Genomic DNA, 13473 nt, shown 5'->3' with positions numbered 1-13473 from the left:
TGACCAAGTGACAGTGAAGGAACAGCAATATATTTCCAAGTCAGGATGGTGAGTGGCTTGGAGGAGAACTTTCAGGTGGTCGTGTTCCCATGTGTCTGTGGCCCTTGTCCTTCTAGGTGGTAGTGGTCGTGGGTTTGGAAGGTGGTGTCTAAGGAGCCTTGGCGAATTCCTGCGGTACGTCATGTAAATGATACACACTGCTGCCACTGTGTGCCGGTGATGGAGGGAGTGAATGTTTGTGGATGGGGTGCCAATCAAGCGGCTGCTTTGCCCTGGATGGTGTCAAGGTTCTTGAGTGTTGTTGGAGCTGCATTCATCCAGGCAAGTGGGGAGTATTCCATCACACTCCTGACTTGTGTCTTGTAGATGGTGGACAGGCTTTGGGGAGTCAGGAGGTGAGTTGCTCCCCACAGGATTCCTAGCCTCTGATCTGCTCTTGTAGCCACAGTGTTTATATGGCTAGTCCAGTTCAATTTCTGGTCATTGGTAATGCTATTGAATGTCAAGGGGCGATGGTTAGGTTCTCTCTTGTTGGAAATGGTCATTGCCTGGCACTTGTGTGGCGCGAATGTTACTTGTCACCCGCCAGCCCAAGCCTGGATATTGTTCATGAGTTGCTGCATTTGGACATGGACTACTCCAGTGCCTGAGAAGTCATGAATGGTGCTGAACGTTGTGCAATCATCAGCAAACATCCCCACTTCTGACCTTATGTTTGGGGGAAGGTCATTGATGAAGCAGCTGAAGATGGTTGGGTCTAGGACACTACCCTGAGGAACTCCTGCAGTGATGTCGTGGAACTAAGATGATTGACCTCCAACAACTACAACCATCTTCCTTTGTCTAGATATGACTCTAACCAGCGGAGAGTTTTCCCCCTGATTCGCATTGACTCCAGTTTTGCTAGGGCTCCTTGATGCCACACTCGGTCAAATGCTGCCTTGATGTCAAGAGCAGTCACTCTTACTTCACCTCTTGAGTTCAGCTCTTTTGTCCATGTTTAAGGCTGCAATGAGGTCAGGTGCTAAATGGCCCTGACTGAATCCAAACTGAGTATCAGTGAAATATTGCTGAGTAAGTGCCGCTTGATAGCACTGTGATGACACTCTCCATCACTTTGCTGATGATCAAGAATGGACTGATGGGGCAGTAATTGGGTGGGTTGGAATTGTCATGCTTTTTGTGTACAGTACATACCTGGGCGGTTTTCCACCTTTGCCGAGTAGATGCCAGTGTTGTAGCTGTACTGAAGTAGCTTGGCTAGGGACATGGCTAGTTCTGGATCACAAGTCTTTAGTACTATTGCTGGAATGTTGTTAGGGCCCATAGCCTTTGCAGTATCCAGTGCATTTAGCCATTTCTTGATATCACACGGAATGAATCGAATTGGCTGAAGACTGGCATTTGTGATGCTGGGGACCTTAGGGGTAGGCTGAGATGGATCATCCACTCAGTACTTCTGACTGAAGACTAGCAAATGCATCAGCCTTGTCTTTTGCACTGATGTGCTGGGCTCTCCCATCATTGAGGATGGGGATATTTGTGGAGCCTCCTCCTCAAGTTAATTGTTCATCCGTCCACCCCCATTCACGACTGGATGTGGCAGGACTGCAGAACTTAGATCTGATCCGTTGGTTGTGGGATTGCTTAGCCCTGTCTATCCCATGCTGCTTTTGCTGTTTAGCATACAGTGTTGTGGCTTCACCAGCATAACAACTTGTCCTCAACCCCTCTTCAGCTGCTTCATCAATGACCTTCCCTCCACCATAAGGTCAGAAGCGGGAAAGTTGCTGATGATTGCACAATGTTCAGCAACATTCGCAACTCCTCAGATACTGAAGCAGTCCATGTCAAAATGCAGCAAGACCTGGACAATGTCTAAGCTTGGGCTGAAAAGTGGCAAGTTACATTTGCTCCACTCAAGTGCCAGGCAATGACCATCTCCAACAAGAGAGAATCTAACTAACGCTCCTTGACATTCAATGGCATTACCATCGCTGAATCCCTCACTATCAACATCCTTGGGGTTACCATTGACGAGAAACTGAACTGGACTAACCATATAAATACTGTGGCTACAAGAGCAGGTCAGAGATTAGGAATCCTGTGGTAAGTAACTCATTCCCTGACTCCCCAAAGCCTGTCCACTATCTACAAAGCATAAGTCAGGAGTGTGATGGAATACTCCCCACTTGCCTGGATGAGTGCAGCTTCAACAACACTCAAGAAGCTTGACACCATCCAGGACAAAGCAGCCTGCTTGATTGGCACTCTATCCACAAACATTTACTCCCTCCACCACCGAAGCAGAGTGGCAGCAGTGTCTACCATCCACAAGATGCACTGCAGGAAATCCTTATATAGCACCTTCCAAGCCCACAACCGCTAGAAGGACAAGGGCAGCCGATGCATGGGAACATCACCACCTGGAAATTCCCCTCCAAGACACTCTGCATCCTGACTTGGAAATATATTGCCATTCCTTCACTGTTGCTGGGTCAAAATCCTGGAACTCCCTCCCTAACAGCACTGTGGGTGTACCTACACCACATGGACTGCAGCAGTTCAAGAAGGCAGCTCACTACCACCTTCTTAGGCGCAATTAGGGATGGGCAATAAATGCTGGCATAGCCAGCAACGCCCACATCCCATGAATTAATTTTAAAAAACACCTAATTTTTTTGGCATGCGTGCTGCTGCTCCTGGCATACCCCCCTGCACTCTTCATTGAACCAGGTTTCATCCCCCAGCTTGATGGTAAAGATAGAGTGGGGGTTATGCCAGGCCATGTGGATTCATATTGTGGATGTGTACAGTTCTGCTGCTGCTGATGGCACACAGTGCCTCATGGATGCCCAGTTTTGAGTTGCTGGATCTGTTTGAAATCTATCCCAATTTATCACGGTGGTAGTGCTACACAACACGTTAGAAGGTAACTTCAATGTAAAGATGGGACTTCATCTCCACAAGGACTGTGCGGTGGTCACCACTACCAATACTATCATGGACAGATGCATCTACAACAGGTAGACGGGTGAGGACGAGGCAAAGTAGATTTTTCCCTCTTGTTGGCTCCCTCACCACCAGCTGTAGACCCAGTCTCGCAGCTATGTCCTTTAGGACTTGGCCAGCTCGGTCAGTAGTGGTGCTACTGAGCCACAATTGATGATGGACATTGAAATCCCCCAACCAGAGTAGATTCTGTGCCTTGCCATCCTCATTGCTTCCTCCAAGTGGTGTTCAACATGGAGGTGTACTGATTCATCAGCTGAGGGGGTGGGGGCGGTAGGTGGTAATCAGCAGAAGGTTTCTTTGCCCATGTTTGACCTGATGCTATGAGACTTCATGGGGTCCAAGCTACGTCTTGGTGCTTGTTTGGAAGTTCTGATGATGAGGCATTCTGCCAAATGACTTTGACAGTCTGCTGAAGGAACCATTGGATAGGATCCACCATCTTTCCCCACACGGCCTCAAGGATGTGCAGATTGTTGCTTGATGGACTTTTAGTCAAAGATGTTTTTCTGCACAAATTTTTCCATGAGGGGACAGGTGATATGGCACCATCCACCTACTTGGAGCTTCCTGCGGCAATGTGACCAGATCCATTCTTCGCAACACCAGAGACAGGTAGAACCTCAGCAAGTAGTGACATTTGGTGTTTGCGTACTGAGAGTCCATGCACAGCTTGATGCAGCTGCACACAAAGGTGGCCATCAGGTTGATGACATCATTGGGTGCATTTTCCCCCCTCTATCCAGTGCTTTGTACATGGTGTCCTTGCAGACATCTTTGACCTCCAGACAAAGTAGAAGATGGCTTGGGTGTCTGCTGTGGCACAGGATTGGGTTACGGGCTACACCTGCTCCATGTGCAACAACACAGAGCATCTCACACCTGATGACCAGTTTCTTACCTGCAATGGAGAGGGACCATCGCTCCCACATGTCCAGTTTCTGCCTCACCTTGACTATATGCTCCTTCCAGTTTTTGGTGCATGCCCCGGCCTCTCTGAACCATATCCCCAGAACCTTCAAGTCATCTGGTCTGGCAGTGAAGGGCTCAAAGGGTTGGTCAGTCCAGTTCCCAAAGAATGTGGCATCGCTCTTGCCATGATTTGCCTTGGCTCTGGTGGCCAGTTTGAACTGGTCGCAGATGCTCATCAGTCTGTGCACCAATAGCAGATCCAGGGAGAAGACGGCAACGTCATCTGTGCACAGGGAGGCTTTGACCTGCACACCTCCACTGCCAGGGATCGTCACCCCTCTTATGCCTGAATCCTCTTGATGGACTCAGGAAAAGGTTCTATGCAACACACGAACAGGACAAGGAGAGAGGGCAGCCCTATCTGACTCCAGATTTGATCAGAAAGCTTTCCGATTCCCACCCATTGATTGAAACTGCGCTACTGATGTTTGTGTAGAGCAGTTGGATTCAGTTGTGGACCCCCTCCCCAAACCCCATTTTGGAGAGCACATCCATCATGTAGGTGTGTGGTACTCTGTAAAAGCCTTCTCCTGCTCCAGGTTGATGAGGCAGGTGTCCACCCCACTGCTCTGCATGTAGGCTGTCGTATTCCTGAATAGCGCGAGGCTATCCGAGTTCTTCCTGCTGGGTACAGAGCAGGTCTGGTCACGACGGATCAATATTTGCTAAGATGCTTTGTTTCTCTTAAATACATTGTGTCAGTCAAAAAACACTGCACTTGGTGTGATTTCCAGTTGAATACGGTGATGCACTTTTGAGTGATACGAGCATTGATATTGTGGAAAAACAGCTATAAACATTATGGAGTTAGAAGAAGTTGTAGAAATATAAACTTATTGATGGCACTAAGCTATTTAACTAATGCAGTCAACATTGATAGACTTTGCAGATATTTGGATAAATTAGTTTGGCAAGATAAGCCGTGATTGGTGAATTTTAAAATAAATTAATATGAGGCAATGCATATTGAAACTCTAACCAAGCAGGCAGGATTGGAGTGGCCAGAAGTCAGCAGATGTATGGTGCCTCCAACCTAGAGACAGTGCACCAAGTGGATCTAGGATCACAGGAGGTTAATGACAGGTGAATGACACTTCCATGTTCCAAGTCCCATATTCTGAGTTTCCCAGCATTTTCCTGTACTCCTGTCTCCTCAAGACAACACACTTTGAAGCTGTACTCATTCCTCTCGCTCTAAAGGCATCTTACATCCCCATCTGAATGGTCAACACACACTCGCCCTGAGCCCATTGCCCTCTCACATTTATGTCTTACAATCACCTTTCACAATTGTTCTAATTTCTTTCTCTTCACACAAGCTAATACAAACATTCATCTCTCTGTTTTCTCTTCTTGCAGGAGAAGAGAGCACATAACTAGGCAAGAGGCAAACACCTGGGGGTGGCCCTCCAGTGACAGGTACTTTATCAGTCACTGGCAATGCATGCCCACCTGCTCCACTGGAAATGTTCCAGGAGGCTGCAGATGTTCACAGTGACCTGACAGGCTCAGAGAGCTGCTTCTCTGCCTGTAGACCCTGTGGTGTGGGTCTTGCCTCCTTCCACCTGGATCTCAGTGCCTATCTTCTCTGCCATGTAGAGGGACATGTGGCTGCTGTTGAAGGTGTTGCTCTTGCTCTTGCAGCTGCTGGTGTTGCTTCTCCTCTTGTCCCTCAAGCTGCAAGGTCGAGCTGCAAACAGAGCTGCTCCAATGTCTGTGTGATGAAGACTGGCAGTTGGGAAGTGCAGCTGAAGGCTTGCGAAGTGCAAGACAGGTGTCAATAAGTTGACAATCAACTGTTAAGCAGTGATAGCCTTCTTTAAGAGAAGAGGTGCTTTGAACAGCAGCCCCTCACCTGGTCATGGCTGGAGCTCTTCAGTTTCACTGAAGAAGCACTCCCCACTGTGTACTTGTCTCAATTACCCTGGTGAAGAAAACAGGTGCCCTGGTTGGGAGATTCAAGATTCTGTGTTATAACAGCTCCTTATGAGCTATTTGAATATTTTAATTACTTCCCGGAAGTAATCCTGCTGTGGTGAAACCTGAAAGATGGTGGGATAATGTCAGGATCTGAACCGGATGTCACTTTTAGCGGATTTAACTCACCCCACACACTGAAGCTTGCCTTTCTTGCCTGTGTAAATTTCCCCTGCCCCTCCATTTTGCCTAATAATAACATAATTAGTCAAGTCCTTGGATGCATCACTCGCTTGAGTACAAAACTAGTAAGTACAAATACTCTACAGAACTTGATGGTTTGCTTACTGCTGTAATACAGCAGCTTGCATTTTTGTAGGACTGTTCGTGCGAAGGAAGATAGCTTAAAGTGTTTTGTATTGAGGCGGATGCTTTGGAACTCGGTGTATTTTGGACAACTACTCCTGTTTCGAAATTTTGTACATTTAATGGGTGGCAAAAGTCCTGATCTAAGAAGGATGTGTTTGGAATGTAGGACTATTAAGTACAGGAGTAGTTCACTCTGTGCATCAAGCTTGCTTCACCATTCAATTGCTGACCTGTACAATTCCATTTACCTGCCTTAGCTCAATTTTCCTTGATGCCCTCACCTAACAAAAATCTATCCATCTCAATCATGACAACTATAATTGACCTTTTTGTGGGGAAGAGAAGCTAAAAGTAGTCGTTGGTCATTGAGCAGCATAAATGAGGGAGATATGATAATCACAGAAGCTATATAAAATTCACTGAAATACTCTTAAGAGAATATGAGCAATATAAGATTACAGCTGAGGAGAAATGAAATATAATTTACTGCTAATAATTGTATTTTCTGAATCATTGGCTTGTTTAGGGACATTATGTTTTGCTGAATTTTCAATTATTACCCAGCACAAAATATATGTAACCAATAGACCCAATGAACTTTACATTATTAGCAGATTTTTTGGTAAAAAGCAACTTATTGTGGAATTTTGTGGGTTTTTTATAATCACACTTTACAAAGCTAGGTGGGAAGATAAGCTTTGAGGAGGATACAAAGAGTTTGCAAAAGGATATAGACCAGCTAAGTGTTGGGCAAGAGCATGGCAGATTGAGTATAATGCGGCAAAATGTGAAATTATCAATTTTAATAGGCAGAATGGAAAAGCAGATGTATTTTTTAAAGATGAGAAATCAATAAATGTTGGCATTCAGGGGGATTTGGGGGCCCTTATATGTGAACCACGCAAAAGTTAACTTGCAGTCGCAGCAAGCAGTTAAGAAGGCAAATGTAGTGGTAGCCTTTATTGCAAGGGGGTGGGAGGTTGGAACACAGTAAGTCCTTGTTTTAAGTTGCCTCGATTTAAGGTGATTCGCTTTGAAGTGGTGTTGTTTTAGGTCCTATTTCTCCTTTATAAATCCCGATTTCCAGTATTAAGTTATTCCTTGTATCATCACCTTTTGCATGTCATCGCTGCCCGTGGTGTAATCACATTTTGCACATTGTCACGCAGCGCACGTTAGCTCCCTTCATGCAACATTAGGTCCTATCGGGGCAGCACCATTGTTAGTGTGGTATTCCAGTCAACATGGATTTTTTTTTCAAAAAAGAAACAGAGACATCCGAAGCCAGAGTTTATTACATTTTGGAATTTTACTGTGGGTGAGACTTCTAAATCACTTTTAAACTTGAGCGAGAAGCACCCAGTAAGTGGTGGTAGCGTTCCTGCTGCTGCTAAGAAAGCAAGAAAAGCCACCAGCCTAGCAGTAAATTTGGACATTTTAAGACTTTCAGGGGCTGGAGAACGATCAGTCGATATTGCTAGAGTACTTGGGCTACTCCCCAGGGTCCGACAGCCAGATCTTCCTCCAAATCAATATGTCCAGCATCAAGGCTGTAAATCACTCAAAGCCACCTCCACTGAAATCCTTTAGGGATGTCCTCAAAGAATCCCTGAAAGAAGTAAAATATTTCCTTAACCCACTGAGCCAAAGTAGAAGCAAGTCATCCCCGATCCCGAAGGACTACCTAAGAAGAAAGAGAGACTGGTAATTTTTACAAGATTTATTTTATACCTAGTGATTTATTTATTTTGCAAGTTATTTCAGCTAGGTATGCACGGTGCTGCACACGTATGGTTCTGTATTTCAACACGTACATTGTTTTTATCCAGGTAAGAAATGTCTGATGGAACCTAACTCCAGCTTTAACGTTGATTCCTAAGGGAATCCATGATTCACATAAAGTTGATTCACTTAAAGTAGTGATTTTCAGGAACGCAACCACAACTTATAGTGAGGACTTACTCGATAAAAATAAGGATGTCTTGCTGCAATTATATTGGGCTTTGGTGAAACCACACCTGGAGCACTGTATACAATTTTAGGGGGTTGGAGTGTAAGAGTAAGAAAGTCTTGCTGCAGTTATGAAGGGCTTTGGTGAGACCACACCTGGACTACTGCGTACAATTTTGGTCTTCTTGTCTATGGAAGCATATATCTGTTTTAGAGGGGTGCCAGGAAGGTACACAGGCTTGAATCCTGGAATGAGGAGTAATTGAATAGAATGGGCCTATAATCTCTGGAGTTTATAAGAATGAGAGGTGACATAATTGAAACAAATAAAATCCTTAGAGGGCTTGACAGAGTAGATGCTGAGAGGCTATTTCCCTTTGCTGGAGAGTCTAGAACTAGGGGACATAATGTCAAGATAGAGGGTTGGCCATTTAGGACTTCAATGAGGAGAAACTGCTTCACTTAGATGGATTTCTACCCCTAAGGACAGAAAACAGTGAATTTGTGGTAAATGATTGTTACCATGGAGGATGGTAGACAGTGGTATTCCCAAGGGTCAATGCTAAGACCGCTGCTTTTTTTGACATGGATATAAATGACTTGGATATTGGAGTTCAGAGTAAAGTTTCAAAATTTGCCGATGACATCAAACTTGGAAGTATGGCAAACAGTGAGGATAGAAACATGGAAACTAGGAGCAGGAGTAGGCCATTCACCCCTTCGAGCGTGCTCCGCCATTCATTATGATCATGGCTGATCATCCAACTCAATAGCCTGCTTCCGCTTTCTCCCCATACCCTTTGAACCCTTTCGCCTCAAGAGCTATATCTAATTCCTTCTTGAAAGCATACAATGTTTTGGTCTCAACTGCTTTCTGTGGTAACGAATTCCACAGGCTCACCACTCTCTGGGTGAAGAAATTTCTCCTCATCTCAGTCCTAAATGGTCTACCCCATATCCTCAGACTGTGACCCCTGGTTCTGCACTCCCTCACCATCGTAAACGTCCTTCCTGCATCTACCCTGTCTAGTCCTGTTAGAATTTTATAGGTTTCTATGAGATTCCCCCCTCATTCTTCTGAACTCCAGCGAATATAATCCTAATCGACTCAATCTCTCCTCATATGTCAGTCCCACCATCCCAGGAATCAGCCGGGTAAACCTTTGCTGCACTCCGTCTATAGCAAGTACATCCTTCCTCAGATAAGGAGACGAAAACTGCACACACTATTCCAGGTGTGGTCTCACCAAGGCCCTGCACAATTGCAGCAAGACATCCCTGTTCCTGTATTCGAATCCTCTGGCTATGAAGGCCAACATACCATTTGTCTTCTTGACCGCCTGCTGCACCTGCATGCTTACCTTCAACTGGTGTACAAGGACATCCAGGTCTCGTTGCACATTCCCCTCTCTCAATTTATAGCCATTCAGATAATAATCTGCATTCCTGTTTTTGCTACCAAAATGGATAACCTCACAATTATCCACATTATACTGCATCTGCCATGCATTTGCCCACTCACTCAGCTCGTCCAAATCACACTGAAGCATCTCTGCATCCTCCTCACAGCTCACCCTCCCACCCAGCTTTGTGTCATCTGCAAATTTTTAGATATTACATTTAATTCCCTCATCTAAATCATTAATATATATTGTGAATAACTGGGGTCCCAGCACCGATCCCTGCGGTACCCCACTAGTCACTGCCTGCCATTCGGAAAAAGACCCGTTTATTCCTAGTCTTTGTTTCCTGTCTGCCAACCAGTTTTCTATCCATCTCAATACACTAGCCCCAATTCCATGCGCTTTAATTTTACACGCCAATCTCTTATGTGGGACTTTGTCGAAAGCCTTCTGAAAGTCCAAATAAACCACATCCACTGGCTCCCCCTCAGTAACTCTACTCGTTACATCCTCGAAAAATTCCAGTAGGTTTGTCAAGCATGATTTCCTTTTCATAAATCCATGCTGACTCTGTCCGATTCTGCCACTGTTTTCCACATGCTCAGCTATTAAATCTTTTATAATGGATTCTAGAATTTTCCCCACTACTGACGTCAGGCTGACTGGTCTATAATTTCCTGTTTTCTCTCTGCCTCCCTTTTTAAATAGTGGGGTTACATTAGCTGCCCTCCAATCTATAGGAACTGTTCCAGAGTCTATAGAATCTCGGAAGATGACCACCAATGCGTCCACTATTTCTATGGCCACTTTCTTAAGTACTCTGGGATATAGATTATCAGGCCCCGGGGATTTAACGGCCTTCAATCCCATCAATTTCCCCAACACCATTTTCCTACTAATATTGATTTCGTTCAGTTCCTCCCTCTCACTAAACCCTGTATTCTCCAACATTTCTGGTATGTTATTAGTGTCCTCCTTTGTGAAGACAGAACCAAAGTATGTATTTCGTTGGTCAGCATTTCTTTGTTCCCCATTATAAATTCCCCTGTTTCTGACTGTAAGGGACCTACATTTGTTTTCCCCAATCTTTGATAGGATGATACCAATCGACTGGCACAGGAGATAGTTAAGCAAGCAGAATGGGCAGTCAGGTGGCAGATATACAGTGAAGTGTGAGATGATGCATTTTGACAGAGGGAATAGGAGAGGCAATATAGACTTAATGGCACAGTTATAAAGAGAATGCAGGGGTGGGGTGGGGGGCTGGGGGTCACGTTCGAGGATCCTTGAAGGTGGCAGGCCATGTTGAGAGAGTAATTAGTAAAGCATATGGGATCTTGGGCTTCATAAATAGAGGTATTGAGGACAAAATCAGGGAGCTTATGCTGAACATTTCTAATGCTCTGGTTAGGCCATAATTAGAGTATTGTATCCAGTTCTGATCACCACACTTCAGGAAGAATGTGAGGGCCCTTGAGAAGGTGCAGAGGAGATTTACCAGAATGGTTCCAGGGATGAGGGATCTTAACTACAAGGTTAGTTTGGAGAAGGTGGGGTTGTTCTCCTTGAAGCAAAGGAGGTTGAGGGGAGATTTGACAGAGGCATTCACGGCTTCTTTTGAGCCCTCGTCAATTACCAGAGCTTCTCCTGAGCCCACATCACTTAAGGTCTGCTACCCGCAGCCCTTTCTGTAATTGGAGCCTCTTTCTCTGCTCCTCTCCTTTTACTTAACTTAACCGGGGATCTGTTTCTGTCCCCTGTTTCTGTACCTTGCCAGGGACTTCCTTTTGGGGCCTCTCTCTTCCCCCTCTCCCCTTTTTGGGTTCTCTCCCTCTCCCCTGCCTGGGACACTAGCTGGAAAAGTGCCCCACGCCTGAGCACATGACCTGGGTTTTGGCGCCATTTTCCAGCGCAGGTACGTTGGGCCTGATCTGGGTCCAAAGAATTTAAAGATGCAGATCTGCTGAATTGTGCATGTGCAGCCCGTTTCCGATCCCCGCATGCTTGGGACGTGTGAGGTTTTCTGGAATTGGAGTTCCCAACATCCGCACTCAACATTAAGGTAAGGTTGGGTTTTGTAACACCACCACTTATGTGCCCTACAAGGCCTGATGTGAAGGGGGAGGCAAAAGAGGCCAGAGATGCACCGCCAGCATGGTCTGCAAGCCTGCACCATCACGCCAGTCAAGCACACCTGCCACCAGTGCAGAAACATTCACATCGGTGGACCCTCAGGCAATTGTAGAACAGGTGGCCCAGGGTTAGCAATGCATCATGGAGGAGGTGAGGGATGCTGAGGCAGCTGTGGCAGTCCCCCTCAGAGGATGGAGGGCAGGCACAGCCATTCTCAGCTGGACTGGAGGTGCTGAGTATTGGGTGTCACACACAAGGTGGGTCATTTTGGAGCAGCAGCGGGAGACGGCCAAATATCAGTTTCCTGATGCTGTGTGGAGTCGTGGGCAGAGAATGGAGGAGTCCATTCTTGACTTAGGCTCCACCTTGTCTCAGGCATATGAACGCATGAGCTCATCCACTGAGAGAATACCCAACTTCTTGGAGAGCCATACACTGCATCACACTGAGTGGATGCGGGAGCAGTGCACTGACCACCAGAAAATGAATGCCACTTGATGTAGCATTGACTTATTAGTGGCACTGATGGCGTAGTATTGTATAGAGTGGATGGTAGGTACACACCAGCTAATTGCCCATCCTGACATTCAAGCAGCCGATGAAAGGGCTGAGTCAGTTAGCACTGAGTGTGAGGGAGCTACCCCTCATGGGGCACCTTCATCATCTGACACCCCCTTGGGCACTGTGATTGAGGCATCATCAATGCAGAAAGGCCCTGTGGCAGCAGTTGCCCCTGCATCATTGCTACACTGGCATTGGGGCATTAAGGACAACTGCCACAGGCATCTCAGCTTCAACCACATGGAAGTGAACTGCCTGCCCTATCTCACCCTCAACCACACAGGGGAGCACCCCATAAAAGTGGCCATGATCAAAGGCCTCCATGCTGCTACTCACATTTTGGTTCATTTGGTTGACCTTTTATTATGCTTTTGATTTGTTAAAGTGAATCAATGTAATGTGATGAATATGATAATGATTGCACCCAGACTTGTGTAATCTTAAATTATTGACAGCTTAGAGGCACATGAATTATGAGTTAAGGTGTGAAACACAAATGAATGTTTTAATTGACATAGTGTGGCAGTTAGGGACTTGTTTCCCAAGCAGTAATGGGACAGGTGGAGCCTCTGATTTATTTGCAAGTTGGATTCACACCCACCCCCATCGAAGATGAGGTCATGAGTCTTCCAGAATGAGAGGCCCTCAGGAGAAACGTGCCTAAATCAGAATGGCCGGAACATCCCTTCCATCCTGCTCGGTGTCTTGAGACCCCAATTGTCAGCCTGTTCCATGCCTTCCTCTTCCCCCTCTGAAGAAGTGTGTCACTCCCCTGCTTCCCCTTCATTGAAATCCATACTTCTCTGGATGCAGCAGAACACCACAATCAGAGACATCCCTGAAGGAGCATACAGGAGGATGCCTCCTGACCAGTCAGTGCACCAGAACTACATCTTGAGCAGTCCGATGACCTTCAAATGAAAGCCTTTGGAATGAGATGGCAGTGGTTGTAGCACCTCTGTGCCTCCATCGAAGGGTTACATATAGGTGTCAGCAGCCATCTCATCAGTGGATTGCCCTTGTCCCCTAGATGGCACCCATGTTGTCTCTTCAGTAGCATGAACAGCTGCAACACCTATGATTGCCTAAGAATGTAGGAGTTATAGCAACTTTCAGGATATCTTGCATAGATCTGCAGGAAGCGCATGTGGCCGCA

General features: G+C 46.0%; 1 protein-coding gene across 3 annotated transcripts in view; it reads left to right on the top strand.

Moving 5' to 3' along the window:
• The window catches only part of hhat (hedgehog acyltransferase), a 346318-nt gene that overhangs the window by 181393 nt on the left and 151452 nt on the right, over nt 1–13473 (top strand). Inside the window, exon 11 of one of the 3 annotated variants that reach the window (XM_078557117.1) lies at nt 4971–5067. The exons of the other annotated variants lie outside the window; for them this stretch is intronic. Within the exon in view, the coding sequence (XP_078413243.1) occupies nt 4971–5067 (97 nt within the window). The remainder of the gene's footprint in view (nt 1–4970; nt 5068–13473) is intronic. 3 annotated transcript variants of the gene reach the window in all.

This window comes from Cetorhinus maximus, chromosome 14, assembly GCF_964194155.1.
Source record: "Cetorhinus maximus chromosome 14, sCetMax3.hap1.1, whole genome shotgun sequence".
NCBI lineage: Eukaryota > Metazoa > Chordata > Chondrichthyes > Lamniformes > Cetorhinidae > Cetorhinus > Cetorhinus maximus.
The sequence above is the reverse complement of the archived record's forward strand: the minus strand, read 5'-3'. Positions and strand labels throughout refer to the sequence as shown.